General features: G+C 46.1%; 1 protein-coding gene across 1 annotated transcript in view; it reads left to right on the top strand.

The window, feature by feature from the left end:
• Nucleotides 1-13,191, top strand: part of LOC138580697 (uncharacterized) — an 82,870-nt gene that overhangs the window by 56,385 nt on the left and 13,294 nt on the right. Inside the window, exons 14-16 of the mRNA XM_069651441.1 lie at nucleotides 786-824; nucleotides 1,322-1,354; nucleotides 2,439-2,468. Of these exons, the coding sequence (XP_069507542.1) occupies nucleotides 786-824; nucleotides 1,322-1,354; nucleotides 2,439-2,468 (102 nt within the window). The remainder of the gene's footprint in view (nucleotides 1-785; nucleotides 825-1,321; nucleotides 1,355-2,438; nucleotides 2,469-13,191) is intronic.

The following is a 13,191-nucleotide window of genomic DNA, read 5'->3' as shown; positions in this document are numbered from 1 at the left end:
CAGAAATAATTGCAAACGTGTTGGTGCCAAGACAAATCTTTGTTTTGGACCCGCCGTAGCAATGCCAACATGACTGCTTTGGGTACTGTTCTACCTTTGGCACGCATCAAGAATTGTTTATATTTGTTATGTTATTTTATGTCATAGTTATCAGAATTGGAGAGTGTAGACCATGTAACATTACAGCTTCTTGGTTCTTTGAAATATGTTTTTTTCCAGCTACTCCCCTGATTATATTTCATATGTTTATCTGATTGGTACAATGCCTGTCTTCTCACAGTTCTTATGAGAGCAAGCCTCACCGGTGTGGGCAATAGACTGGTAGCTGGAAGAAAGCAGTTTTAGTCAGCCATGTTTTATTTCTGTTTTTTTTAGGTGTGTTGCTTGCATAGGGATATCATTGCTTGCAAGTGAGATGTGCTGCAATTTACGTGGAGGACCCTACAGGAAAGAGAAAGGATCCATTAGCAAGTGCTAGAGAACCTTCAATGAAACTATGCAGAAGATGACAGCAGCAGAGCTATGCATGACAGTGCTTACAGTGATGCTTGCACAGGTTTAGTGACGTCATTGCTTGTGGGGATGCCTGCAGAGGGAGTCTGGCCTCTATGCTTACAGTAGTGACAGTGATTTGCATTGATGTTGCACTATTTAATCATGAGGTTCTTATAAAATTGAGCAGCTCCCACTTGCAGTCCGTGGTTAGGAGGTGTACAGGGTGGGGAAGAGATTCTGCTGGTGCACCAGTTTTGCTTTACTAAAGATTTATTTCACTTCTTCTGCAGGGCGGTGGTGGCAGTGGTGGTTCTTCTGGTGGATTATTGGTAAGGCCAACTTTAATTCAAGCTCTTGTCAGTTTTATTTGCATGGTGTTAGCGCTGCATATATAACATACATACTCTATGCAAACTTTAAACATCTTTGTTCACAGTGATGCTTGTACAGGTAGTTGGTCATCATTGGTTGCATTGGCTCTGGGAGATGGCAAGTCATCTCATTGCTCAGAGTAATTTAAGGGTCTGCCACGGATGTCGTAAATGCCACCTTTACATCACTGCAGAGCATGAGAGAATGCACGCCGGGCTGTGGAAAGTGCGGGCACATAGGCTATCACGCCTTTTAGTCTGTGCTGAACTGGACCACTGTATGGGATAAACCACACAGTGGTATCAGTTTGCAGGTGATGACTCCAGGTACAGCTGGGTAATGATAAGAGATTCTTTATGGGTTTAGGGAACTTTACCATTTTAAAATTTGTGACAGACGAATTTGCAGTGTGTCGCATTTCTCCTGCTAATGCAGATCTCTCTTTCTCCTCAAGGGCGGCGTTACAAACCTAGCTGGCGGAATTGTGGTAAAACATCAATTACAATTCTCTACTGTTGGGGTGAGGGGTACAGGGCAGGGGATTCCGCAGGAGCAGAAAGCCTCACAGACACGTTCAAGCAGATGTTGATGCACAGCCTTCTTTGCAGTGTGTCATCACTCCCTAGTCTTACACTGCTCCCCACGTCTCCTCGAAGGGGGGTAGCTTTATTACAGTAGGCTTTGTCAGTGCCGAGATTCCCAAAGAAGATCGGGTTTCATGAACTAGTGATTTCCAGCTACAATCCTAGTAGCACAGCGAAGGGATGGAGTCTTCATTAAAAATAGAAATCAAAAATTTGTTGTAATATTGAAATTCAAATCTATTATAAGTAAAGTTTTTTCAGAATGTCGTAATATCCTAAAAAGTAAGTAAATATATGGAGAGAGAATGCAGTTATGAGACTATGCTGCAGTCTGCAAGGTCTGGTTCTGAGACTTTCCTTACTCTTCCTGCAATAAGAATCTCTCTTATGATCCGGGGGTACTCATTAGGTGGTTTGCTGCTGCAACCATGACCGGATTGGTTGCCATGCCTGGGTAAAAGGAAGTGATTTGTGGTGGGCTGAGGAAATGTCAATCTTTCAATATCTCCAGCTCTGTGTTATAATGTACAATATCTTCTCTGATCATGTACCGCTTCATTCTTCCTAAAGACTACTGCTTTGGGTACTGTCGGAGGTCTTACGTAAAACCTACATTATTTTTGCTACTGTTGGGAGTAAAGAGGGAGAGGGGATTCTTCTGAGATTCCAAACCCTCACTCAAAGATCCACTAAGCTAAGGCCTGTGTTTACAGCAGGCTTTGTGATGTGTCATGATCCCCGCTGCTAATGGAGTCTTCTACTTTTTTATGTTCATAATAACTTTGGGCATACTTGCCATTCCTTACAGCAGGTTTTGCAGTGTTTGAGTCCTCCCCTAATACTGATCACTGTTCCTCTTACAAAGCAGTATTGTGAACAAACTTAGGCACACTGTGGTAACATATTTTTCCATGATGCCTTATGGTTTGAGAGCGGTGGAAGAGGGATTTCTGTTCAGACCAGCCTAACAATCTATTTGTCTTCCAGAGTGGCGTTACCGGCGGTCTTCTCGGTGGGGTAAGAGATTTTCTAACTAAAAACAATACTCGCTTTGTTATGGACTGATACTCATAAAGTTAATTTAGCCTATTAGCACAGGCCATCCGGAGTCTTCTCCTGCCATGTCATTTGACAATTCTTACAGCAGGTGGTGCAGTAAACCACAATCCCCTGTATTAACACAAATTTGTGTTACTCATTCAAGCGTAGCAGAAGGAATGTTGTTGGATTTTAAAAAAATCAGGCCCTTTTGCGAATGGATCTGGTGATCTCAGACACAATCTACCGTTACCAAATACTGAGAGCTGTCATCACACAGTTGAAGAGCCAGAAACTGCTTCAGAAGTTGGAAACAAAAGTCATTTGTTTGTTTTGATTTGACAGTAGGCCACATACTTCTTCAAACAGAAATGCTTCACAAACTGAGAAGCAGTAGGCACACCAATGTTGTGTAGAGCAGAGGGCAGGGAAGATGGCCGATGGTGGAGGTTATGACGGTGGGATAAGGAGATGGGTCCGTGGAAATGCTAACTTTAGGAGTGAGGAGGTGCTGCTTAAGTGCCTATGAGAATGCTAGAATAGTAGATATCGGGCCTCATACACGGAAGGCGGTAAACCCTGGTGCTATTAGCACCATGGTTGCTGCCGGTACCATACCGGTACCACCATGGAGGAAAGGGGAATTACCACCCCATTCCAAGCTTGGTGGGGCGTTAATTCCCCTTCCTCCATGGCCCTTCCCCATTCCCATTTTTTCCCCATAGGGCATAATAGGAATCGGGAAGGTGCTAATTACAGTACCGCAAATTGCGGTACCCTAATTAGCACCAAGGTCCCTTTGCGGGTCCCAACTTTAACGGCTGGTCTAGACCAGCCGTTAAGGTCGGGTCCCGCAAAGGGACCTCGTAGTAAGGCGTTAAGGGTTTAGCGGTACCAGTGCCCTTACTGGTACCGGTAAACCCTTACTGCCTACCGTGTAATGAGGCCCATCATCTTGATAAAGAGCCCCCCTAGTAGGAGGCAATGAGGGGGTTGGAATGGAAGTGAGGGCAGGCCATTGTGATTGGGTGACAGTAAGGTTAAGCAAGACATTAGAAGAAAGCGTGCATGGTAGTGAGCAGCGGGAAATGGAGGTAGCAAGATGGGGAAGCAAGACCATGTATAGAGTTAAAGACTAAGAGGAGTAGTCTGAAGAGTGTGAAGGGCTTGATGATGCATAGAGAGCCAGCGGACATGCATGCGGTGGGCAGTAGTGTGGGGGGAATGGGGAAAGTTATAGAGAATGCAAGTCAAAAAGTTAAGATCTTTGTTTTTGGAGCCCAAGGAGTAGAGCCAGAGGCCAATGGGGAGGTTGCAACAGTGATGTAGTCTGTTGAAAGCAAAAATATCAATGACAGTTTAGGCCCATCATCTTGATAAAGAGCCCCCCTAGTAGGAGGCAATGAGGGGGTTGGAATGGAAGTGAGGGCAGGCCATTGTGATTGGGTGACAGTAAGGTTAAGCAAGACATTAGAAGAAAGCGTGCATGGTAGTGAGCAGCGGGAAATGGAGGTAGCAAGATGGGGAAGCAAGACCATGTATAGAGTTAAAGACTAAGAGGAGTAGTCTGAAGAGTGTGAAGGGCTTGATGATGCATAGAGAGCCAGCGGACATGCATGCGGTGGGCAGTAGTGTGGGGGGAATGGGGAAAGTTATAGAGAATGCAAGTCAAAAAGTTAAGATCTTTGTTTTTGGAGCCCAAGGAGTAGAGCCAGAGGCCAATGGGGAGGTTGCAACAGTGATGTAGTCTGTTGAAAGCAAAAATATCAATGACAGTTTAGGCCGAGCAGCAGCTGAGGAGAGAAAATATGTTTCTAGTGTTTGCTAGGCTCCGTTTTGCAGCCGTGTTGCTGGACAGTATGAAGTGTTGAAGTTTGAGTCCCTTGCAAAGAGTAATCTCAGGTTGCAAGCCTTGCAGGTAGATCTGAGGAGGTCAGCTGCTTTTGAGGGAGGGATGCAGATGTAGGCCATTACAGGCTGGGAGTTAAATAACTTCCATCTTTGAGAAGCTCAACATGACACAGTGAAGTTCCATGCAGTTGTGGATAGCAGAGAGACAGAAATGCATGTAAATAGTACAGTGGTAAGGGAGGGCAAGAAGAAGAAAATGGGAGTGCTTTCTGTAAAAAGTAGTCATAGATGTGAGCTCTTAAAAAGAGGAGGGTTAGAGTGTCGCCAAGAGCCGTGGGGGCTCCCACTTGAGAGGGGTGTGTTTGGAGGTGTGTGGGTAACATTACTCAGCAAAGCAACAATCATAAAAGCAGAAGATGGTCAAGGAATGTGCAGAGTTGCTGATGTCGGAGACTAAGTGGATATAAGAAGGGAGGGGTGATTAACAGTGTGAAATGCTGCTGAAATATTCACTAGGAAAGTCCTTAAGACATTCCTTTTCTCCTCCTTCTCTCTCTCCCTCTGCCCTGCTATCCTCTCTCTCTGCTCTATCCCTCTCCCCCTCCTTTCCCACACAGCTAGCTGACTGGCCACCTGGCGTACCTCTGAGTTTTACTGCTCCCCGGCACCCTCGCAAGTCCTCACGCACTTGCCTCTGGTCCTGCACTTGCCTCATCACTACTGCAATGGTCAATGACTCATGAGAGTGGCATCTCTCAGCAGTTACCCAGATTCTGACGGACTGGGCGCACTTGGAGTCCCCCCCTGCACTTGTTCTCCTCCCCAGCCCGGCCCCCCCTCTCCTGTACCGTCTGTGCACTTGCACGATCTAAACGTACCATGCCTTGAAGATCGTCTATTTTCCCTGTCTCCCCTCCTTGCATGGTTGCGCCTAAATGCTCTTGGAAAAACTGCAGAATCGTTGACAGACCTACTTGCTGTTATCTAAACTGTTAACTGTATTATATTCACTTCTCTGCCTTTGCATACTTGTATCATTCAGAAATTCAAGGTCTCTGAATGACTGTTGTTTTTTTCCCCTTGTTCCCGCCCTGCTTGAGTGCTTTGAAACACTGGCCTTGTGTAGAAGTGCTTTACAAATAAACATTACCATTACCATAGGAAAAGAATGAAGAAAGTTGGATTCATAGTCTGAGTGCATTTCGGTGCGTGTCTGATGGGGAACCTGGATTCATGTGGACAGAGTTGATTTCTATGCTTCTAGGAGACAACCCTTCAAAACCCACACATTCCAGAACTGTGGAGACTTGTTAGGAACGTGTGACATGCTGGCAGTTTGAGGCTTCTTGGGTTCAGCAGTGGGACTGTTTAGGATGAGTAGTAGATAAGCTACATCCAAGCAGCCAGGTAAGGACCTAGTGGTGAGAGATGTTAAAGATGATGAAGCGGTAGGAGTTGGTGAGAGGCGCAAGTTCCATAGTTGATTGTGGTGCAATGGTATCCATAGGAACAATGGCTGGATTAGCTGCCTGGAGGATGGGTGTAGGTTTCCCTGGTGTGGATGGGAAGAAAGAATAAAGGAATGAAAAGGGTCATATAATAATTGTATAATTGGTCATTAATAACACGCTTACTACTGAAGAGTTTTCTAAGTGCGACCAGGGATTCAAGCATGCTTTGCTCTGTGTCCCAAGACAAGCGCATTGCCACTGAGCTATACTACCCATGCAAGGTATGGATGTGTGCAATGGGCGAAGGAGGCGAGACAGAGAGATAGAGAGGGGGGAATAGTGAGCAAGTGGGGCATCTAAGATGTCTTTGATCTTAGCATAGTTCCTGGCTATGGAGTACGTTGCAAAGGACACTGGCGGTCTGTATGAGCGACAGCATGGCCTGAAGAGTAGGGGTGATTTTGTGAACGGACAAGCATATATAATTATAACCTCATTCATGAGTTCATGCAGCTTTACCTCCTCCCTCGACCATGCTCTGCAATCACCTCATGTCCTCTTATTAACGAGTCAGGGGTAGACATACAATAATTTGCGAAGTTTGTTTTATTATTTACGTGTTTGTTTTAACGTGTTATAATGTGAAAACATTGGTGTGCAAAGAGATGGTAGATGGTGGAAGGTAGAATGTTAGAGGTTAGAGGTTGTTAATAGCAGCCAGAGTAGGACTAGGAAAGCAGGAGACACTAAAAAGCTGCACTTGTATTTACATTTACCTCTTGATATCAATAGATGGGAAATGTAAGGGCAGGGGGAATGGAAGATATCCTTGTATAGACATGCTGCTGACAAACATGATCTAACAACCTTCTTGACTACATTAAGCTGTACTGTAATAAGTGACTAGACTAGGTGTAAACAATTAGTTCCTCCATGATGTGTGTGTTGCTACCGGCACAACCCACGTGCCTGCCTGTAAAGCCATAGCAGATGCCGGCCGAGAAAGATCTGCATGTTGTCTCAACTTTCTGAGAGTGTGCACAGATTGCTCAGGACGTGTAGCTTTGCAATGCTTGGTGCAATATAGAAAACAGAAGACTCTCCATTTTACAAGAGTAGCTTTCACTGCAGCACTGCATCACCTGACCCACAGTAAATAATGATGGAATGATAAAGGCTCTATGAGAAATGCCATGTTCGCATGTGGGACAAACAACAAGGTGTTCATGACAGCAACACTTTGGTGGTGCAGAGGCACTGCGTTCATAACCACATACAGGCCAAACATAACAATTCTGCCAACATTCAAACAGGTGTGATTGTGCCGCACACCCAGGGACAGTTATACCAACTCATAGCCAGAAGTAGCAGCGCCCCGTCAAAACAAAAAAACTTTTGTGGAGAGCTGTTGAGCCTCACAGGTGGTTTTCCTGGGTGATCAGGAATGCTGAGGAATGCTGTACGGATTGGTTGACCAATAGAAAAACCTTTTATTCAGCATGCTGGCACTGGGCACCACAGAATAAGAAATAAATATATACATACCGATGCAGCGAACTTCACGAAATAGCCCCTTTAGGGCACCTTTGAGAGGATCACCACATGTGGTGAGTGAATACCCTTGCTGAATCTGTGGGGAGTCTGAACAGCATCTGCTGTGAATGGTCAGACCCACAGATCGACAAGTGGTAGGGCAGTTTCCAGGAGGTTTTCCTCCAGCAGGACAATCAGGCAGGGCTGTCAGAAGATGTGGTGAGGCCCGGGGCAAAACATTTGGTGAGACCCCCTTACAATTTTTTGCACTCGGACAGTGGTGGCACATCTGCAAACAGGAGACTCGAGAAATGTACCCTTGAGTTTGTCTGCAGGATCCCAAATATGTTTTATTACTACAATTCCAAATCAACTACAGCAAAGTTAGATTTCTCTACCGAAGAAAGGGTCATGCCAGACTAACTTTTTTATCATATGAATAAATATATATAAGATGGCATGAGCTCTCCACTGCGCCACCTCCAATTCTCTGAGGGTCAGTCACTTTTCCAAGCAAAGAGTTGAGGGCAGATCTTTTTCTTCGGCTGGGGCCTCCCTCTGGAAACAGCCTCCCTGCCTCGCTGAAACTGTTCCGGAAGCACCTCAAGACCTGTTTCTTTGCTTCTTTCTTCTCTCTTCCTCTCCCTTGCTGATCACGTGCCTGATCCATGCACTGGTCACCTGGTGAAGCTCTGAATTCGGGCCCAGGTCCCTGCCTGTCCTGTTGCAATCCTGCACTGCCTCTTGGCTCCCCTGCACTTGTGGTCTGTATCTGTAACCCTACAGTCCCCGCTCTTGCTCTTATTCTCCACCCGTTGGCTGCACTCTTGTTTCTCCTTTGTTACTGCACTTCTGCATCCTACCACACCCTCAGCACTCGCCCCTCCCCCCTTCCCTGCTCTTGCGCGATCTGAATGACACAAGGACTAGTAAGATCTGTGTTTTGTCCTACTCTTTTGTTTCTCCCTCCTTGCCTTGTCGCACCTAGAAACACTTGTGTACAGGCACGATATAAATGCCATATCATATCATTAAGGAGCACCCTACTCCTGTGTGCGCATTAAAACACACATCATGCAGAGTAACAAATGATGTACAGTGGAGGCCGGTACATTTCTGAACTTAAGAGGCTTAAATGTTTGTGCCAATTAGGCAAGATCAACAGAGCACAGTGAGGGAGCCCAAACAAAACAAGGGTTGCTTGAGGGGGGTTCTCACTCCCCCCAAGAAAATGTTTGAAACATTGGGTTAAAAGTATGCATTTTACAGCACTTTCTTTGCAAAATTGGGTAGAAATCCATACAGTTTGCAATTGGTTTTGTATGGAAACACATGAAAATTCCCAATAGTTGCAAGTCACAAATTGTGCATAGGAACATTTTCCAATACATTTCATGCCGCCTTTCCACGTGAGATATGCTAGTATAAAAATATATTCATGCTGGTTGTTCTAATTATATCGATGCAGGCTGCATCAATATATGCCATTATTACCATGTACGGGCTCCCAGCCAGTAAAAATGCTATGCCACAGAAAGTATATCCAGGCTGACTGTGTACCATAAGGGTTATTACTGGCTAGATTGGCCTACATTCAATGTGGGCCAATTTAGCCAAGTAGTATGTTTGCTTTAACCTTGATGCATAGTCATGTGCATCAAGGGTAAAGCAAAAAGAGCACTGGCAATGCTAACAGTTTGGGCATTCGTGTTGGCATGGGAAAGGCACTTCTGTATTGGTATTAGCTGGCCATTGATAGTGCCAGTGCAAAATGGTTTGAGTACCTGAGCAGCTAATAGCAGTGCCTGGTAAATGCCTAATACTTATACACAAGCCACAACTGTTGGATTTGCCAATGCTTATTTTTAAAAGAACTTCAGTGAAAGATACGCAGGGTGTTTTTAAATTGAGTGGCCAAAGGCAGACCTGATTAAGACATTTTTATTACACCAGTTACGTGTTTACAACTCCAATGAAATCATGAATTCTCAGAAGACTCCTTTGAGGAAACACTTGCAGGCACATTGAGGGCAACGTTTGATGGCAAGGCATGTTTAAAGCTAGCTCAAAGAGTTCCAGTGAGGAGGTGTTTTGGGTGGGGAGGGCAGGAACTGGGTGAGAATTGCCATAGGGATTAGCATGGCCATGAAAAGGCATTTCACTGTTAGCACCTGCATTCATATCCATACATTTTTAGGTCATTGAAATCGTGATGTGGGGTTAGCACTTGCATGCTAGGGGAGTGATTAGAAGGGAAGTGGTGACATGAGATATCTGATTATCACAACAGTCCTTAAGTGTGACGTTTCAGAAATGAAGGCAAGAGGTAGCTGCTTGTAACATTGAAGCTTCACCAGAATAGTCTCATTCGAAAATGTGGAAAGATGTTAGGTGCCCCCACACAAGGAAATCTGCCCCTTTCTCACAGCCTCTGACGTTAGCGCCTCTCCCAACATTCGAAGTGTTCGTCCCCTTTCCCCCCTGACATTTTAGCCTAGGTGCACCTCTGATGCCATGAACCCACCCCTTAATGAAGTGGTCCCCAGAGTGGCTTCATTTAGGGGTGGTGCTGAACACACACTCACAAAAACACTTTCACCCATGCATTCATCCACCAGTTACACAACTCCATACATGCATGTATACATAAAACCAAACACAGCATTGACACAAACACCAACATGCACGCATGTATTCATACATTCACATATACTTACAAATTTAAATACACATATACACTTTTAATTTAAACTAAAAAACACTTACCTTACCTCCATGCACCCGTAAAAAGCATCCACGCAGCCGACACGTAGACGACATTCCTGACAAGAGAGAACTCCTCTCCCATCAGTCAGCATGATCACGCTGACAACATGAACACACTGGCTGACAGGAGAGGAGTCCTCTCCTATCAGTCAGCGTGGTCATGCTGAGCAACATGAACACATTGACTGACAAGAGAGAACTCCTCTCCCATCAGTCAGCGTGGTCACGCTGAGCAACCTGAACACACTGGCTGACAAGAGAGAACTCCTCTTCAATCAGTCAGCGTGATCACGCTGACAACATGAACACACTTTTTGACAGGAGAGGAGTCCTCTCCTGTCAGTCAGTGTGGTCATGCTGAGCAACGTGAACACACTGACAAGGGAGAACTCCTCTCCCATCAGTTAGCATGATCACACTGACAACATGAACACACTGATTGACAAGAGAGAACTCCTCTCCTGTCAGTCACTGACTGACAAGAGAGAACTCCTCTCCCATCAGTCAGTGTGGTTATGCTGAGCAACGTGAACACACTGACAAGGGAGAACTCCTCTCCCATCAGTTAGTGTGATCACACTGACAACATGAACACACTGACTGACAAGAGAGAACTCCTCTCCTGTCAGTCAGCGTGGTCATGCAGAGCAACGTGGACACACTGACTGACAAGAGAGAACTCCTCTCCCACCAGTCAGCATGGTCACGCTGAGCAACGTGAACTCACTGACTGACAAGAGAGAACTCCTCTCCCATCAGTCAGCGTGATCACACTGACAACATGAACACACTGACTGACAGGCGGGGAGTCCTCTTCTGTCAGTCAATGTGGTCACGCTGAGCAACGTGAACACATTGACTGACAGGAGAGGAGTCCTCTCTTGTCATTCAGCATGTCCAAGTTGTCAGCTGAATGATGGGAGGCAGCAGAGCCCACTTCTGAGCCCTGCTGTCTCCCATTATGTTGCTGTTTGTTGTGGAGCATCCACGCAGCTGACACGTAGACGACATGCCTGACAAGAGAGAACTCCTCTCCCATCAGTCAGCATGATCACGCTGACAACATGAACACACTGGCTGACAGGAGAGGAGTCCTCTCCTATCAGTCAGCGTGGTCATGCTGAGCAACATGAACACATTGACTGACAAGAGAGAACTCCTCTCCCATCAGTCAGCGTGGTCACGCTGAGCAACCTGAACACACTGACTGACAAGAGAGAACTCCTCTTCAATCAGTCAGCGTGATCACGCTGACAACATGAACACACTTTTTGACAGGAGAGGAGTCCTCTCCTGTCAGTCAGTGTGGTCATGCTGAGCAACGTGAACACACTGACAAGGGAGAAATCCTCTCCCATCAGTTAGCATGATCACACTGACAACATGAACACACTGATTGACAAGAGAGAACTCCTCTCCTGTCAGTCACTGACTGACAAGAGAGAACTCCTCTCCCATCAGTCAGTGTGGTTATGCTGAGCAACGTGAACACACTGACAAGGGAGAACTCCTCTCCCATCAGTTAGTGTGATCACACTGACAACATGAACACACTGACTGACAAGAGAGAACTCCTCTCCTGTCAGTCAGCGTGGTCATGCTGAGCAACGTGGACACACTGACTGACAAGAGACAACTCCTCTCCCACCAGTCAGCATGGTCACGCTGAGCAACGTGAACTCACTGACTGACAAGAGAGAACTCCTCTCCCATCAGTCAGCGTGATCACGCTGACAACATGAACACACTGACTGACAGGCGAGGAGTCCTCTCCTGTCAGTCAGCGTGGTCATGCTGAGCAACGTAAACACACTGACTGACAAGAGAGAACTCCTCTCCCATCAGTAAGCGTGGTCACGCTGAGCAACGTGAACACACTGACTGACAAGAGAGAACTCCTCTCCCATCAGTCAGCATGGTCTCGCTGAGCAACGTGAACACACTGACTGACACGAGAGGAGTCCTCTGCTGTCAGTCAGCATGGTTACGCTGAGTAACGTGAACACACTGATTGACACGTAGACATGCTGCCTTACAAGAGAGAACTCCTCTCCCATCAGTCAGCATGATCACGCTGACAACATGAACACACTGACTGACAGGAGAGGAGTCCTCTGCTGTCAGTCAGCGTGGTCACGCTGAGCAACGTGAACACACGGATTGACAAGCGAGAACTCCTCTCCTGTCAGTCAATGTGGTCACTCTGAGCAACGTGAACACATTGACTGACAGGAGAGGAGTCCTCTCTTGTCATTCAGCATGTCCAAGTTGTCAGCTGAATGACGGGAGGCAGCAGAGCCCACTTCTGAGCCCTGCTGTCTCCCATTATGTTGCTGTTTGTTGTGGAGCCAAACTCTTCACAAGAACCAGCAAAATCATTGCGGGGGCAGCACAGTCCCCCGTGTGAATAAAGGACACGGGAGACTGTGCTGCCTTCCACTTAGGAGAAGGGGCCGCGAGGCCCCCAGCAAGCGCGAGGCCTGGGGCAGTTTGCCCCCGCTGCACTCCCCTCGTGACAGCCCTGCTATCAGGGACTTGCTCTAATTGCTAACTTGGGCCCTTTCTATGCAATCCTCACACTACCACGATTTAAATTGATATACCCATCTCTCTTTCAGAAATAAGTGCAAACGTGTTGGTGCCAAGACAAATCTTTGTTCTGGACCCGCCGTAGCAATGCCAACATGACTGCTTTGGGTACTGTTCTACCTATCTGGCACGCATCAAGAATTGTTTATATTTGTTATGTTATTTTATGTCATAGTTGTCAGAATTGGAGAGTGTAGACCATGTAACATTACAGCTTCTTGGTTCTTTGAAATATGTTTTTTTTCCAGCTACTCCCCTCATTATATTTCATATATTTATCTGATTGGTACAATGCCTGTCTTCTCACAGTTCTTATGAGAGCAAGCCTCACTGGTGAGGGTAATAGACTGGTAGCTGGAAGAAAGCAGTTTTAGTCAGCCATGTTTTATTTCTGTTTTTTTTGTGAGGTGTTGCTTGCATAGGGATATCATTGCTTGCAAGCGAGATGTCTTGCAATACCCTTGGAAGACACTACAGGAAAGAGAAAGGATCCAGTAGCAAGTGCTAGAGAA

This window comes from Ambystoma mexicanum, chromosome 3p (assembly GCF_040938575.1).
Source record: "Ambystoma mexicanum isolate Mex_15411 chromosome 3p, UKY_AmexF1_1, whole genome shotgun sequence".
Classification (NCBI taxonomy): Eukaryota; Metazoa; Chordata; class Amphibia; order Caudata; family Ambystomatidae; genus Ambystoma; species Ambystoma mexicanum.
Note: the sequence above shows the minus strand (reverse complement) of the source record. Positions and strands in the feature narration are given on the sequence as shown.